This window comes from Gopherus flavomarginatus, chromosome 4, assembly GCF_025201925.1.
Source record: "Gopherus flavomarginatus isolate rGopFla2 chromosome 4, rGopFla2.mat.asm, whole genome shotgun sequence".
Taxonomy (NCBI): domain Eukaryota; kingdom Metazoa; phylum Chordata; order Testudines; family Testudinidae; genus Gopherus; species Gopherus flavomarginatus.
This window is the reverse complement of record NC_066620.1, coordinates 7,392,521-7,409,078: the sequence shown is the minus strand read 5'-3', so window position 1 is coordinate 7,409,078 and position 16,558 is coordinate 7,392,521. Positions and strand designations below refer to the sequence as shown.

At 45.3% G+C, this 16,558-nt stretch overlaps 1 protein-coding gene across 1 annotated transcript; it reads left to right on the top strand.

The window, feature by feature from the left end:
• The first annotated feature begins 668 nt into the window (after positions 1-668).
• DSTN (destrin, actin depolymerizing factor) lies at positions 669-16,189 on the top strand. Its single transcript, XM_050952249.1, has 4 exons — positions 669-850; positions 13,730-14,037; positions 14,332-14,408; positions 15,899-16,189. Exons 1-4 carry the CDS (start codon positions 848-850, stop codon positions 16,006-16,008), a joined length of 498 nt encoding a protein of 165 aa, XP_050808206.1. The 5' UTR covers positions 669-847; the 3' UTR covers positions 16,009-16,189.
• The last annotated feature ends 369 nt before the right edge of the window (positions 16,190-16,558 follow it).

Here is a 16,558-nt window from a genome sequence, read left to right as displayed (position 1 = left end):
TGCTTCCCCTCTGCGTCCCCTCCCACCCCACCTTCCCCTTCCCTTCCCTGCCTCCCCTCACACCGCCCCTTCCCTGCCCTGTCCGCTTCCACCCTGCCTCCCCCCCGCCTCCCCTCCCCTTCTCTCCTTGCCTCCCCCTCCCACCCCTCCTGCTTCCCCTCTGCGTCCCCTCCCACCCCACCTCCCCCTTCCATTCCCTTCCCTGCCTCCCCTCACACTCCACCTCCCCTTTCCCTGCCTCCCCTCGTACCCCTGCTCCCGCCCTGCCTGCTTCCACCCTGCGTCCCCCCACGTAGGGTGACCAGCCAGCAAGTGTGAAAAATCGGGGTGGGGGGTAATAGGAGCCTATATAAGAAAAAGCCGCAAATATCAGGACGGTCCCTATAAAATCAGGACATCTGGTCACCCTCCCCCCACATCCTGACTCCGCCCCCATCGCCTCTCTCCCCTCAGTCCCTGCCGCCTCTGCCTCACCTGGGGGCACGTACCTCCCCCCCCGCCTCCGCCTCCGCCTCCGCGGCGCTGCAATTGGCCAGCGGGCACGTGAGCCCACCTGGCAGCGCCCTGTCTGATTGGCAGCCCGCCGGCCCCTCCTCCCTATATAAAGGCCCCGCCCCCCGGGCGATGGAAATCAGAGCGCGGCGCAGAGCAGAGCAGGCTGCGTTCGGGCGCTGCCAGTAGGGCTCCCCCGCCATAGCAACCGTTTCCTCCAGGCACGGCGGCGTGACGTCGGCAGCGCTTCCGCCCGGCTCGCGCCTCTCTCTCGCTCCTTCCTGTTCCCGCGCCTCGCCCAGCAGCAGCACCGAGTGAGGCATCCGCTCCCCGGACTCCGATCCCCGCCGAGACCATGGTGAGAATCCGGGCAGCGCCCGCCGGGGAACCCGGGCTGTGCACCGGCTGCGCATTGTCCCCATGAGCAACCGCACCGCCCGCCGCATCCCGACCCCTTCCATCGCTTCTTCCCACCTCCCCCCGCACTCCCCGATGGTACCGCCCGCCACGGAGCCCGGGGCGAGGGAGCTTTCCGCTCCCTGGCCTGGCGACCCCCTCCTCAGCCAATGGTACCTCCCTCCCCCCCTTATACGCGCTGGCGCCGGCGCGTCCATCGCGGCCCGGGGGGGGTGGCGCAGCGTCATCTCCTCGCCGCTCCTCGTGGCTCCTCAGGCTTCCATCCTCCCCTCATCGTAGGGCGTGTCCCCGCTGAGGCGCTGCGGATGGGCCCTTCCGTTCCCGCCCGGCCGTGAGGGGCGGGGAGCTGGCGGGCGCCCCCGGGGGTGAGGCGGAGCGGCGGCCTGGCTCAGCCCTGCGCCAGCCCCCCTCCCCCCCAGGCCGTTGGTTGTGGCTGGGTACGCGCGGGCTGGAAGAGGAGGGGCGGGGGTGTCACTGTCTCCCCGGGCCGGCGCGATGGCTCCCCCGTGCGGACGGGGCCTGCCCGGCAGCACGTGGGGGCGCGGCCGCAGCCGTTCCCGGGCCGCAGGGGAGGTGTTGACCCTTCGGCTGCTGGCGGGCTGCGCTGGCTGCCCTGCCTCCCTCCCGGGACAGGCTCGCTTGTGCCCCGGCATCCCTGGGTGGGTATCTGCGCCCCGGGCACCTCGCTGCAGGGACCGTGACTCCAGGCTGACATCTGGCTGGTAAGGCCTTGGCACGGGTCCGTTGCGCATTGACAGCTGGGACTTCTCCAGTCCCTCTCGGACAGTGGCTGACTTGGCAGGAATCCAGTGGCTTATTTGCTTTCAGACATCGACTCCTGTTAGGGTGACCAGATGTCCTGATTTTATAGGGACAGTCCCGTTTTTAGGGACACTTTCTTATATGGGCACCTATTACCCCCCACCCCATGTCCCGATTTCTTACACTTGCTATCTGGTCACCCTAACTCCTGTACATGTGAAAACTTGACTTCAGGGTTTGGTTTTCCCGTGAGAGTAACGTTCATTGCCCAATGTTAAGCATATACAACTTTAATTTTGAAATTCTTAAACTCTGTAGGCAAAAATCTAATCACCTGTTATGGGCGAGGGGGTTAACCCTACTTGTCAGGTTAAAAAAAACCTTTGCTCCCCATGTAATTAGCTATGCAGAATTTAACAAGGAATTAAACTTTTAAAAGGTTTTAGGCTGTGACTTGCCTAACGCTAGTAGACTCATACTGAAAAGGCTAGTTGAAGAGACATTACATGTTGGGATGATAACTTGTACTGAGGCCTGGATTTGCTGCTTCTGCTGAATATATGTTGTTCAGTTTACAGTTCACTATGAAACTTGATTTGGTGAGTCTGGTTGAAATCTTTTTTTAAAGAAAACTAGCATCTAGCTACAGAAGGACTTCTTCAGAGGTCATCCAAAAGAATGCTTGCCCATATTTAACCAGGCAGTCTCTAGTCTGTAACTTATTAAACCTATTTAAAGAGCATTCTTCCTCGAAGCTGTTTCTGTTCTCATTTGATATTATAGTGAAGTCAGAAAGCGGTATGCATGTTGTGTTGTCATAGAAATGACTGTCTCAAAACCAGAACTGTGACTCACCAGAGAATGTTTTCTCCCATCTCTTGCTGGCTACTGACACTTCTCTCTATTAATTACCACTGTATTCCTCTGTGTTCCAGTATACTGGGTGGGGTGATCAAGACTCTTTGATTCTAATTAATCAGTTTTGTTGTCTGAAATTAACTTTTAATAGCCAATAGAAGGATGAGAGGTAAATCAACTTTACTACAATAAACTCTCAAGCATAACCTATTTAATGCTGCCACACCATTGAAACTTCAAAGCTGTTAACTGATGTACCTTCGAGGCAAAGATTGTATTGCCATACTTTGGTCTGTGTAGTGCACCTTTACAGTGAAGTGCTGAAAATAAAAATTGAAGTAAATATAGAAATGTGCTGCTTCTCTCCCTGTCCTTAATCGGTTGCAGAAGTAACTTAAATAAATCAGAAATGGTTTTCTGTGAGTGGGACAGGAGGGAGTTGGCATTAGCATTTGGGCTAAGTTCAGTTTCTGTTAGCTTTGCTGTTCACTTTTATGGCTTCGTCTGCAGTAGGGCTTGAGGTGCTACCAGGCCACAAACTAATGAGGTTTGCAATTACCTTGTTAGCTACCCTGATAAATGCTACCTTAGGCTAAGCCTAGGATAAACCACAAATACTTGTCCTGGAACAATATTTGAATTGTCTAGGTTAGTATTTACAAATGTTAGCTAATTTGAGTCTGTTCCTAATTTACTCTCATTTAAAACAGGGCTACAAAGCATATAACGTAGCTTTCCAAATATTTCCATCTATATAGCTAATAAAATACTCAACTGCTTTAGCAGCCAAGAGTCCTGTGGCACCTTATAGACTAACGGACGTATTTAACGAATACATGCATGTGACGAAGTGGGTATTGATCCACGAAAGCTCATGCTCCAATATGTCTGTTAGTCTATAAGGTGCCACAGGACTCTTTGCTGCTTTTACAGATCCAGACTAACACGACTACCCCTCTGATACTCCTTTATGCACAGCCTGTTGGTGGAGTGTATGACTGTCCCTTCACTGCCTTGTGTGAAAACAGGTTAAAGGAAATCTTTGTCTAGATCAGCCCCTACAGGATAGGATCTTGCTAATGGGAGTACTGTTGGAAGGAATAAAACTCTGACAGAGTTGCTTTCAGAAACTAATTAAACTTTTCAGTCCACTTTAAGAATGTGTAGTTATCATTTAGACTAAACTTGATGTTAAACATTGAGGTTTCCTTAAAGAAGAATTTAAAAAGTGCGTATCTGTTGGCTCTTGTTCTTTGTGGAAAATGCTGAAACTGGCTTGTTCAATCAAGTCTATACATGTACTACAGCATGGAAAATCCAGTTTAGAATTATTGTATTTGAAGATCTTGAAACTTATTGTCTGTGTACAAGCTTAATGTTTGCTTCTAACATAGCAACATATGATTGAGAGAAGTTATAAGGTCCCAAAATCTTTCATGAGAAACCAGTTTTCGTGATGATGGCCTCCATGTTGGAGCAAGGACCAGTTTAAAGAATCCTCCAACAAAAGACAAACGTGCTTTAAGACTGTAGTGCTCATCTTGTAGAGCACTGGTTTGTCCTGTGTGGATTACTGCACCCAATAAGATCCGTGTTCTCTGCTCATAAACATTTATATGCGTTTGACTAATGACCTCTAGAAACTTTCTCACTCTTGAAACAGCTTCACAGTACCTTGGTGTATTTTTTTTTTTTTTTGCAAAAGCATTGGCTAATTCTTAAAGCCTATAATCCCTATAACTAGGCTTGGAAAGATGACTTTTATTAGTAAATGTTGGTAAACATTAATTTTGCCATACATAGAAATGGGCAAAAATGCTTCCATTGATTGAGATCTACATATAGGCAAAAGTGAGAAATGCTTCTCAAACTTGGTTTGATTTAGGAATATTTATTTTTTATATGATGTGATTTTGTGTTAACAGCAACAAAGCCTACTTCTTGAATCTCAACCAGGGTGACCAGATGTCCTGATTTTATAGAGACAAACCCAATTTTGAGGCCTTTTTGTTATAGGCTCCTATTACTCTGCACCCTGATCCTAATTTTTCACACTGCTGTCTGGACACCCTAATATCAACATCTGCCATAATTCTGAGCCCAATGATTTCCTACAACTGTTTAAAAAAAATTTAAATCAACAGTGGCTTTAAATAAACACAATTCTGCCAACATTACCTTATAGACTTTGTGGGCTACCTTGTGATGCACTGACATCACGTGTGATAGGAAGCTTTTGACCAGCTGTGTTTTGGGACTAGGCATGGCACTCTGCATGCCCTCCCATACACTCCAGAGTATCACCATTCATTGACAAGCTCCCACAGGAAACTGGGGCTTACTTGAGAGGCAACTGATAATCAGAACTTTGCTCCAAGTAGCCCTGGATGTCTCTGATACAGCAGTCTTGTCTTGTCTCTGCAACTATCACCATGAAAAGGGCATCCTGGTTACAATTCTCAGGGATTCAGAGAAATTCAAATAACTGAAAGGGGGAACCTTTAAAAGACCATATCTCTTACGCCCTTCAGATGGGTTGTTACATGCCCTAAAGCTTTCTAGGGTCGCACCAAAATCCCTGGGTATCTATAAATCTGCTACCAAGGCAATCTTTAGATACTAGGGATAATTCAGACAGAACTTCCTCCTCATGAGCAATAGAGGCCTGCTGACTACTGTATTGTGAAGCCTAACTTCTGTAAAAGAGCCCTAAATCATTCTACCTGCATCCTGTTTCAGAGAGCAGCATCGACACTCATGTACCAACCCTCCGACAGCATTCTTCTCTACACCCCAGTTTTGGGTGTCACAGTTCTCATTTTTCTCTGGCACGGGCTGGGATTACTCCACACCAGTGGGTACTGGAGAGATTCATACAATCTCTGACCACTTTCAGGGACTGACCTGATGATCCAACTGATGGAAGTGGATTCCTTCAGCTAGGAGTGATGGAGTAATGCCAGGAATTCACAGGGAAGGGTTTGTATTCCAGCTATTTCCTAATCTTCCTCTGCCTTTGTCTAGCTAGTAAGATCTCTTATTAGTAGACAAGGCCGAGTGGAGTCTTGACTCTGGTTTGGAAAGAAACTAGGTTAATACAGAGTGACTTATTTGATAGGCAAATCATGCCAGCCAGGCTAGGATATGATATGCAGAAAAACTTTGTACTCTTTGCTGCCCTATGATTTGTAAATAGTGTCTCACACACTAGCAGTAAATGGCAGTTATCTTAAATGTGATATGCGAACAATCATACCTGAAGTACCCTTTTGCAGAAATTTGACTTCCTGCACTGTATAGAACAGTTGTCCAAGGTACTGCTGCCTGAGGTCCTGCCTATACCACAACTTATAAGAGTTCATAATCAGTTACTTACGATACTGTGTACAGACTTTTGTCACTATTTAATCATATTCTAACCTGTCAAGGGCCTGGCTTGATACAAGGTAGTCTTCCCCAAATCAGCTGATCATAGCCTCCGTCAGCTTGTTTGTCCATTGCTTCTGCTTTCCAGCTTTCAGTGCAAAGGACATCCTAGGGTTTTGCACAGCAGCATGTGGGAAATAAGTAAATCTAGCATAGCTGTCCAGTTCTTCGTAAAGGAATGTTCACTTCTGCCACATGGTAACCGACTAAGGAAAATTTGACCAGCTCTCAGAAAGAGGTACTGTGACAAATCAACGGTTACTGGGTCTGATATAAATGCCACACAGCTACAAAAATGCATTCGCGTTTTCAGTATAGATGGGTCCCCAGTTTTATGCAGCGGGAGAGGACGTCAAGTTCAATCAGAACATACTGTTGCTTGGAAGTAGGGAATTAAGTGCATTCTGTCTAGCAATCCTTTCTTTAGACTGAAAAAATACAAAGTTTGAGTCTCTACTCATTCCTTCTATATTTGGCTAGGCATGCTTGAGGAATGTAGCTTTCAGGCTCTGTGTACAACTAAACTTAAGAACTGAATCTTTGTTCCAATAAGCAAATATTTTCACTCAGGTGGATATGGGTAGTTCACATTGCTTAGAACACATGCATGCAGTTAATATAGCTCCCAAATAAAGCAAAATCTTACATCAAGACCCAGGTCTCAAGAACAATTGGTAAACCAGCTGAACTGGTTTACCATATGTAAATTTAACACTGGTATTAGTTCTATACTGCTGGCCTCCTCCTCATCTCTTCTCCCTTGCTGCCACCTCCGCCCCCCCAATCACCTTTGTGCAAAACTCCCAAGCAGCTTAAAGGCTTTTTGGCTCCTCTGCAGTTGAGAAAGAGGGAAAGATTAATTAAAGCTTTTTTATTTTTGGCATAATCAAATACTAAAGGAAAATCCTAAGGTTCATAGTCCAAGGGTTTGTTGGGAAGCACTAGCTTCAATACAACTTTGGACACAATGGAATGCAGAATTATGAGCTATAAATTCAAACTGCCAGATGTCTAGTATGTGTATCCTATCTTGAACTTGCTTTGCAAATGCAAACTTTCTTCCCAAATTCTAATATCCTTGTAGAAATACATAAGTTTTGGTGGCAACTTGCAGGGCCTCTCTAACTTCAAAACTGTACTAAAGGAATAACTCTAGTTTAGATTTTGTGCAAGGTTTTCGGGCACTAGTTGAACATAATTAAAGAAAGCAAAATGTGGTAAGCTGACATGACTGTCATGTACAACCTTTATCTGCATCCATCAAGATGGGATGCGGCGGGTCTGGAGGGAGACTCTTTAAAAGGAAAGGTCTCTTGCTTTTAGTACATAGTGGTTAAGTAAGGCATTCCTCTAGCACAAGACATCAGAGCATCAGCATGCAAGGTGTAGGAAAAGTGCTGCACACTAAGAAAAGAGATGAGAAATGAGCTGTGTCACTGTCATGCATTTGTACTTGGCATCTCTTGTATATTAGCAGACCTCATGTGCCTGCAGTAGTCTAGACAGGTTTACAGGCTGGGTTGCAAGAATTCACAAATGTTCATGCTGCAGCTCCCTTTGGGCTTACCTCTGGAACTCCGTATTCAGGTAGGCTTTGCACAAATGAACTCTCAATTTTAAGAGTCTGCTTTGAAAACTATGCATGGGCAGCCAAGCCTGGATTAACCAGTGTGTACGTGGTGCACTTGTATAGGGCCCCTGTCTCTGGCAGGGCTCAGGAGTGCCAGACCGAAAAAGGGATGGACAGGTGGTGGCTTGAGGGTCACATCCAGCTTGTCAGATCCCTTTATTTGGTCTGCTACCCTGTGTGCTGGAAGGGAGATATTCTTCCCCTTCTCTTCCTCCCCCGCACTCCTTTCCAGTTTCACCATGTTGCTTTTGCATCCTTCACCTCCACTCATGTGACCGGCTCTTGGCCATAGAAGGCATGCTGCTGTGAGAGTGCTTCTATTGCTCTGGTAGCAGTCAATGCTGCCTAGCTGGCCAGCTGCTGTGGTGAGTGCTTTGTTGATCTGGTAGCAGCTGGCACTGCCTTGCTGCTGTGAGAGCTGTTTGCTCTGATGCTTTCCTGCATTTTTCCCTCATCTCATGACACCCTACTCCCACCCTGCAGTTTGGGAACTATTGCGCTATTTAATAACAGCCCATGAGACATGCTTCCCTCCATGCTTTCCATTATATAACATCCCTGTTGAATGGAAATTAGTATTGTGAATCTGTTCCTAACTAATATAGAACTTTATCCATTTTAAAGAACTCTGTACTCTTCCTGTGTCTCCTATTTCTTGCATTTTTACCACCTGGCCCCCTCTCCCCTAGGTTCTTCCACCCTTGTAATAGGAAAGAAACCATCTCTTCTTCCTCCTAGTAGGGTTGCTAGTAAGTTGGGGAGGCGGTTTCAGATGCTTTAACAGGCTTGAGGGCTCTTGCAGTGGGCACCTGTGGAAGCAGATCAGGGTGGATTCATGCCTCTGTTTGTTCTGGGAATCAGAGTCAAAATTTGTCTTTGTCTATATGCTAAATCAGAATATATTCCAGTGGTGACCTGGCCTTGCCTCACACAACTACCAGGAGCTTCACATTTTAAATAAGCAGCCATAAGTCTAGATCTTGGCTAACGATTTTGATGCCCAAGATGGAGTAGAATAGAGTTAGTTTTTTTCACTAGATCTGTGCTAGTCCTGCAGTGTTAACAGTAGTGTTGCTCCATTTCATTTGCCAAGTCAAGACAGCATAAATAGTGATGTGTGCAATATGCACTCCTCTGACCTGAACACCAGTAGTGAGCAGCTATGGAAGATCAGTGTTCCAAATGCTGGGGAAATTTTTTCTCCTCCAAAGAATCCATTGACCAGGAGACTGGGAAAACTCACTTAGCTACAAGATGTTTCAAGTAACTAAAAGATGTGCAGAGGTCTGATTGGGGCCAAGGAAGTAGTAATCCCCATTGCAGTAATCTGTATGTGCTTTCATAGAACTATTGCTTCCTACTGCAACTAAAATTGGCTGTCTTCTATAAAGAACACTTACAGGGTATGTCTGCACTACGGGATTATTCTGTTTTTACATAGATTGGTTTTGTAAAACAGATTGTATAAAGTCGAGTGCATGTGGCCACATTAAGCAAATTAATTTGGTGGTGTGCGTCAATGTACCGAGGCTAGCGTCGATTTCCAGAGCGTTGCACTGTGGGTAGCTATCCTGTAGCTATCCCATAGTTCCCACAGTCTTCCCCACCCATTGGAATTCTGGGTTGAGATCCCAATGCAAAAACAGTGTCGCGGATGATTCTGGGTAAATGTCGTCACTCAATCCTTCCTCCGTGAAAGCAACAGCAGACAATCATTTCACGCCCTTTTTCCCTGGATTGCCCTAGCAGATGCCATAGCATGGCAGCCATGGAGCCAGTTTTGCCTTTTGTCACTGTCACAGTTTGTGTACTGGATGCTGTTGACAGAGGCGGTACTGCAGTGCTACGCAGCAGCATTCATTTACCTTTGCAAGGTAGCAGAGACGGTTACCATCCCTATTGCACCGTCTGCCGTGCCATTGTAAATTGGCAATGAGATGATGGTTATCAATCGTTCTGTACCGTCTGCCGCTGTCATGGGTGCGCCTGGCTGGCCTTCGCTGAGGTCGGCCGGGGGTGCACGGACAAAAATGGCAGTGGCTCCCCGGGTCATTCTCTTCGTTTTTGTCTAAAAATAGTCAATCCTGCCTAGAATATGGGGCAAGTGTACTAGAGAACCAGAGAGCACAACTGCTCCATGTCAGAGCCCCAGAGATCCCGCAGAAATGATGAGCTGCATGCCATTCTAGGGGGTGCCCCTGCAACAACCCCACCCGTTGCTTCCCTCCTCCCCCAACCCTCCTGGGCTACCGTGGCAGTGTCCCTCCATTTGTGTGATGAAGTAGTAAGAATGCAGGAATAAGAAACACTGACTTTTTAGTGAGGTAAAATGAGGGGGAGTTAGCCTCCAGCTGCTATGATAGTCCAGGCAGTACAGAATCTTTTCTTTAGATATGGGGGGTGGGCTGATGGAGCTCAGCCTCCAGTTGCTATGATGAAGACGGTTACCAGCCGTTCTCTACCATCTGTCAGGAATGACCGGGAGTCATTCCAATTTTTACCCAGGCGCCCCTGGCCGACCTCACCAAGGCCAGCCAGGAGCACTCATGGGCTAGTGATGACAATGGATAGCAGTCATATTGTGCCGTCTGCCACCGGGAGGGGGATGCTGGTGTTCAGCGCTGCAGCACCCCGTCTACCAGCAGCATGTAGTAGACAGAGTGACATTGAAAAATGGCGAAGCATTTTTTTTCCCTGGGGGGGGGAGGAAAGGGTGTAAATTGATGACATATACCCTGAAACACCCAGGAAAATGTTTTTGAACCTTCAGGCATTGGGAGCTCAGCCAAGAATGCAAATGCTTTTCAGGGACTGTGGGATAGCTGGAGTCCTCAGTACCCCCTCCCTGCCTCCATGAGCGTCCATTTGATTCTTTTGGCTTTCCATTATGCTTGTCACACAGCATTGTGGTGTGGCCTCTGTCTATCATAGCCTGGAGATTTTTTTCAAATGCTTTGTCATTTCGTCTTCTGTAACGGAGCTCTGATAGAACTGATTTGTCTCCCCATACAGCGATCAGATCAGTATCTCCCATACGGTCCATGCTGGAGCTCTTTTTGGATTTGGGACTGCTTTGCCACCTGTACTGATCAGAGCTCCACACTGGGCAAACAGGAAATGAAATTCAAAAGTTTGCAGGGATTTTCCTGCCTACCTGGCCAGTGCATCCAAGTTCAGACCGCTTTCCAGAGCGGTCACGATGCACTGTGGGATATCACCCGGAGGCCAATACCGTCGATTTGCAGCCACACTAACTTTAATCCGACATGACAATACCGATTTCAGTGCTACTCCTCTCATCAGAGGAGTACAGAAACTGGTTTAAAGAACCGTTTATATCGATATAAAGGGCCTTGTGTGGGTGCAGGGTAAATCGGTTTAACGCTGCTAATTTCGGTTTAAACGCATAGTGTAGACCAGACCACACTTACCAGCCTTGTTGGCTGTGCAAAGTTTACATCCTCTGGGAGAGAGCCATTCAACAGCAGTTGTTAAACAATCAACTTGAGTTCCCAAATTTAACCCTCACCCCTTTTTGAATCTTAAATAACTTGCTGGACATGTTGGATTTCTTTGTAAGGAAACAAGTAGTTTCCTGCCTCGATATGAATTACTGGCTCTATGCAATAAACAAAAATAGTCTCTTGGCTGTATTGTTGAGACTCAGAGCTCTGCTGTAGCTTTTCTCTGGTTTTCTAAGGTTGTGTTTTTATCCACAGTAAGATCACTAGCAGGTCTGGGTTTAGGAAAGCAGGTCAGTGTGGGAGCTGGAGCCAAGGTTGAGGGCTCATAAGAGAAGCCATATGGCTTTTGCCATTTCCATATGGAATGTAGGGAATGACGTACTATGTGATTCAAATTTCATAGGCCACGAGTTCTAAACATTGTAGCATCTTGCAACTTTAACTGGAAATGTAATGTTTACATGGTAGGCTATCCTGAAACAGATTCTGTTGCCCACTTCTAGGTGACTTATCTCTAAATACTGCTCTCAGGATGGCACTTCAGATTTCACATAAGAAATCCTAGCTACAGGGAATGAGCCAGATTTCAGGTGGTATGTACCAGCATGGCAGATGTCTGAACAAGAGAATTAACATGTATTCAGTGAGACAACAGTTCAGTAGCTGAGTGGCTTGAGTCAATTCATTTTCTTGTGGGGGGGGGATGACAGAGGGGGTTAAGTTAAAACCTTAAAGGCTGTTCGTCTCACTGAAAAGCAGGGCTTTATTCCCTTTCCATTTTCCTATCGTGTAAAGTATCTTACTGCTAGCCTTGCAGATTCAACCTGGCGTCTGAAAAGCAAGTTTTTTTTCATACTTCAGTGCACTAATAAAGATTCTGCAGGCTTTATCACCTCTGAGGTCTTCAAATCATGCTCTGCGTGACAACCATGCAATCTGCGTCATCAGTAGGCTTGCACAGGTGCATTCTAACCCATTAGAACTGTGCAACAACTTAGTGCAAAGCCACAGACGTCATGGCTCTATTTCTTTCTTTGCAAGAATACCTCATTAAACAAGACTTAAAATACACAGATGTGAGTAAGAAGGTACATGTTAGTCACATTAGAGTAACGTCCTTAAATGGGTACCAAACTGAAATCCGTCCAAGCTTCTACGAGTGACTTCAAACACTGCGCCTGGAGTCTCTTAATGACTTCCATGGTGCTACAATTGAACTATTGTCTCAACAATTTTTCTCTTGCGATGAAAGACCCCTACAAACAAGTGACAATACTCTAGATAAACAGCTGTCAGATGCATATAAAAGACTTTTCTCTAACCTCAGTCCTAAACGTTAATCAACTGCTTTGTAAGCTTGCTGCACTTGATTGTTTGTGAGCACCGAAGTCAGTTATAATGTGGTGTAATATTGCAGCCTACCAAGGGCACTTTAATAATCGAAGGACGTTTGCATGCGCTGAACTCAGATGTGTGAAGATGTCTCTCCAATCATTGCAAGGATGAAGAGGTTTAACGCTCAATATGGCAGGCTAATTACATTGAAGCATGTATCATTTTGAACAGATTAGATTAGACTGAAGCATGTCTAGCAGTCATCTTCTACTGCTCTAGCCTAAATGATATCTCTGTGGGAATAGTTTAGAAGAGAGAAATATGCCCTGATGGACAAACTTAGAGCTGTCAGGGCCACACATGCATCTACTGCACAGAGTATATGTATAACAGTAGGTATAACCCCAGCCATCCTTCAGTTCTGAAGGAGCAGCAGGCTTTTATTCTATTAATGTCTTACCTTAAATCTTGGTGTCTATATATGAGAGGCCCCTGATGTGACTGAGTTTGTGGCATGGATGGGCCATATAAGAGGATTCTATTATGTAGTCAAAATTCCCTGTTGGATTATTTTAATTTAACTGAGAGCCAGCAGCAAAAGCGAAGAACTAGAGAACTTATCAACCAGTTTCCAGAGATATTCTAACCCTTTAATAAAAACATGGCATTTTCTTTGAGTAACTTCAGTGCGGACTTCTCACTCTAATCAATCTTGAGCTTAAAACCCAGCATTTTTCATAAACACGTTTTGCTCCAGTACACCACTTGTCAACCTGAATGACAGATACGTGTGACTATACAGGTAGAATCTGATAGCGCTGCTTTATTTTCCTGTAGACTAAAATGGCTAGGCAAAATAGTGGCAAGTTGAGACTTGTCAAATAGCTAAAGAATGCTATCTCAAAATGACTGCCTCGTATATGCTACTTTTGGTGTTTCCAGATGATCAGATATAAGCATTCACTTCAAGATTGTCCATTAAACAGACCTCTGGAGCTGCAAGTTCCTGTCCCTCAGTATAAAGCCTTCAGTGCAAGCAGGCTCTTCCTTCTCAGTCAGTCACTTTTCAAAAATGTAGTTTATGTGCACTAGGAACTATGATTTTAAAAGTTAACTATAGCCAGAATGGGAGACTTAGTTTAGACTCTCTCTTTCCTATATAAACTTCTTCTGGTGTTAACTACTTCAGGCTTTCTGTATCTGCCACTCAAGCCTTTGATACTCTAGGAAGCATTGCTTGTCTTCTAATCTCATGGGCCGAATGCATTATGGTGAGGTTATGCAGGAGTTACATTAAGTGCATAGTCCAGGACTGAAATTGACTTAAAGCATTTTTCTGTCATAGGCATCAGGAGTACAAGTGGCTGATGAAGTATGCCGTATCTTTTATGACATGAAAGTTCGGAAGTGCTCCACGCCAGAGGAAATCAAGAAAAGGAAGAAGGCAGTTATCTTCTGTCTCAGTGAAGACAAAAAGTGCATTGTTGTGGAAGAAGGCAAAGAAATCCTGGTGGGAGATATTGGCGTAACGGTTTTTGATCCTTTCAAGCAGTTTGTGCAGATGCTCCCTGAAAAGGATTGCCGTTATGCCTTGTACGATGCAAGCTTTGAAACAAAGGAGTCAAAAAAAGAAGAGCTGATGTTCGTCCTGTGGTAAGCTGGAAACCTGGCTTATATGTGGGATGTAGTCTCTTGGCTTCCCCAATGTACCTACTTATCTGCCATGCCTGGCATGTGCAGAGGGTCTACATTAATGTAGAAGACACTGAAATGTGGTGACACACTCATCTGGTCTAACTGCATGCAATATATTGATGTGGGTGTCAAATGGTCATAAACTTTTAGGACCGCTGCTTCAGTCACTTGAGTCTGTAAGTCTTATTCTGATACACATTGGATATTGAACATCATTGTCTTAATTACTTTCCTCTTGGTATATCCAACTAGGGCACCAGACCAAGCACCTCTCAAGAGTAAGATGATCTATGCAAGCTCTAAGGATGCAATCAAAAAGAAATTTCAAGGTATGTAATACAGGCAACACTTCCTGACTTGGCCCAATTAAATCTGTCTTGCACCATAGAACTGCTGACACACAGGACTTAACAGTTGCTAATTGACTAGTGTTTGTTTAGAAATACCAGTCAAAGATGATTACTTAGCAAGTGAAACTTCTTGAAACATGATTAAAACACAGCATAGTGAAAGTGTTCAAGGGGCACGTGCAGTAGAACTGCATTTTGAAGAGTGAGGCAAGACCAACATGCGATGTTAGAGCAGATATTTCAAAGTGTGTGTGTGTTGTGGGGGGGCGGATGGGAGAATAAGCACAGACACTGTTCTGCTTAGTGTTCAATGGCATAACTTGGGAATAGGGGGATAAATTTTTCCTACTAAACTGGATCTTCTTGGCAGCTGTCCCCATGGCTCAGGGTATTTCAATCCTGCATTTGGTGAGATACTGAACATTCTGTAGCAAACCTTACTGTATTGCTCTTTAAAGGGGTAAGGTAGCTGAGTAAGCAACCAAGATGCTATCCTGGTTACTAAGGCATAGTCAGCAGCTGTAATCACTAGTGGAGTAGGACTGCATATCCCAATGTATGTTTGGTTTTTTTTGTTTGTTGTATTATGACCCCTTAATCTTCACCTTCACGCTTCCTAAATTTTTCCACTGATTAATATGTAAACTCATTAAAATACTTTGGAGTGAACATGTATTGGCGCCTAAGCCTAAACTTGCTCCAGGCTTACACAAGTCTGCAGTGGCAGAACGGGACAAGAATGTAGCAGTGCTGAACAACCAGTTGGGGTTCACAAGTAGCCTGCACAGTCCAACAAACGAATTGGCATTGGTCAGGAGTGGTCCTGACTGTAGTGCATGAAGGAGTTAAAGCTGCCCTCAATAGAAAGGAGCAGGTATTGCCATTTCTGGTGTATTGGTCATCTCCCCAAACTAGCAAGGCCTTGCTGGTACAGAGAGGTGACTTAATCTTCTCTTCACTACTTCGCTGAATTTGGTCTTTCTATTTTGAATTGGCTTTTTAGCCATTTATTCAAAGCTTGCTATAGAGATTCCCCCAGTCCCTAATCCCTCTCTGTGAGCATGGCTTCCTTGCCAACTAGTCCATGGCTCTTCAACTGCACACCTCCAGGGTCCCATGCCACTTCAGTGGGTTTTTTGTAATGCTGAAACTCCCAGCTTCACTCCAGCAAAATCTGCAACTGGGAAGACCAAAACATACACATCCAGTTCAAGTATCCAATGCCCTAACATGTCCAAATGCCTCGTACTTAGTGATGTGCAAGCACTGACACTGAACTCCCACTGAAATTCAATGGCACTTGAGCACCTAAATCCCTTGGGTTCTTAAAATTCTAGATGGGACTGTCATGTGCTTGAATTGTTGGAGTACCTGCTCAAACACTCTTGGCTACATATACAAGTTTCTAAAGAGAATTACTAGCATATGGGAGAACTTGTGAATCACTGAACTTTTTGCCTTTCTTCTAGGCATAAAGCACGAATGTCAAGCAAATGGGCCAGAGGACCTTAACCGAGCTTACATTGCCGATAAGCTAGGAGGCTCCCTAATCGTAGCCTTTGAAGGCTGTCCTGTGTAGATGCCATACAGTGCCACAACTCTACAAGCATTCCATGTTTTAATATATCAGTGATGTAAAGCAACCATTCTAAACCAGGGTTTCACTAATGGTGGGGAAGCTGTCTGTCTTGTAGAATAAAGTAGACTTTGGAGATGTAGCTGATATGTACAAATGATCCTAAATAAATCAAGTCTAAGGATTTCTCTTGCCTGAGCAGTCTTATCACAAACAAGTTTAATGCTGAACTCTGGCTTCAGTACTGTGCAGTGAAGGCCGGGGGGCGGGAGTTGATCTAAATTGTAGCAAACATCACAATCTTAAATTTTCTCTGTAGCCGTCAGCCAAGTCACGCAGCCCTTTTTTCTTCCTGGCTAGTGTCTTAGGACAAGATTAATACAGCTTTATTAAATGTCATATGCTAAAAGGAATGCTGTCTGTCATCTTAACCCATCAGTGTACTGCTCAAAACTCCTTTTATATTGAAACACATCAAGCTCTGGTGTACCCTAGCAAATAGTTAAAATCAAAGCGCACAAAGGCACACTTTGCTGGGGGAAATAATCCTAAA

Bases quoted from the DNA above. Each gene is read 5' to 3' on its own strand.
- DSTN (XM_050952249.1), top strand. The intron at 14,038-14,331 runs GTAAGCTGGAAA...ATATCCAACTAG, and splicing joins GAGCTGATGTTCGTCCTGTG to GGCACCAGACCAAGCACCTC. The intron at 14,409-15,898 runs GTATGTAATACA...CCTTTCTTCTAG, and splicing joins AATCAAAAAGAAATTTCAAG to GCATAAAGCACGAATGTCAA.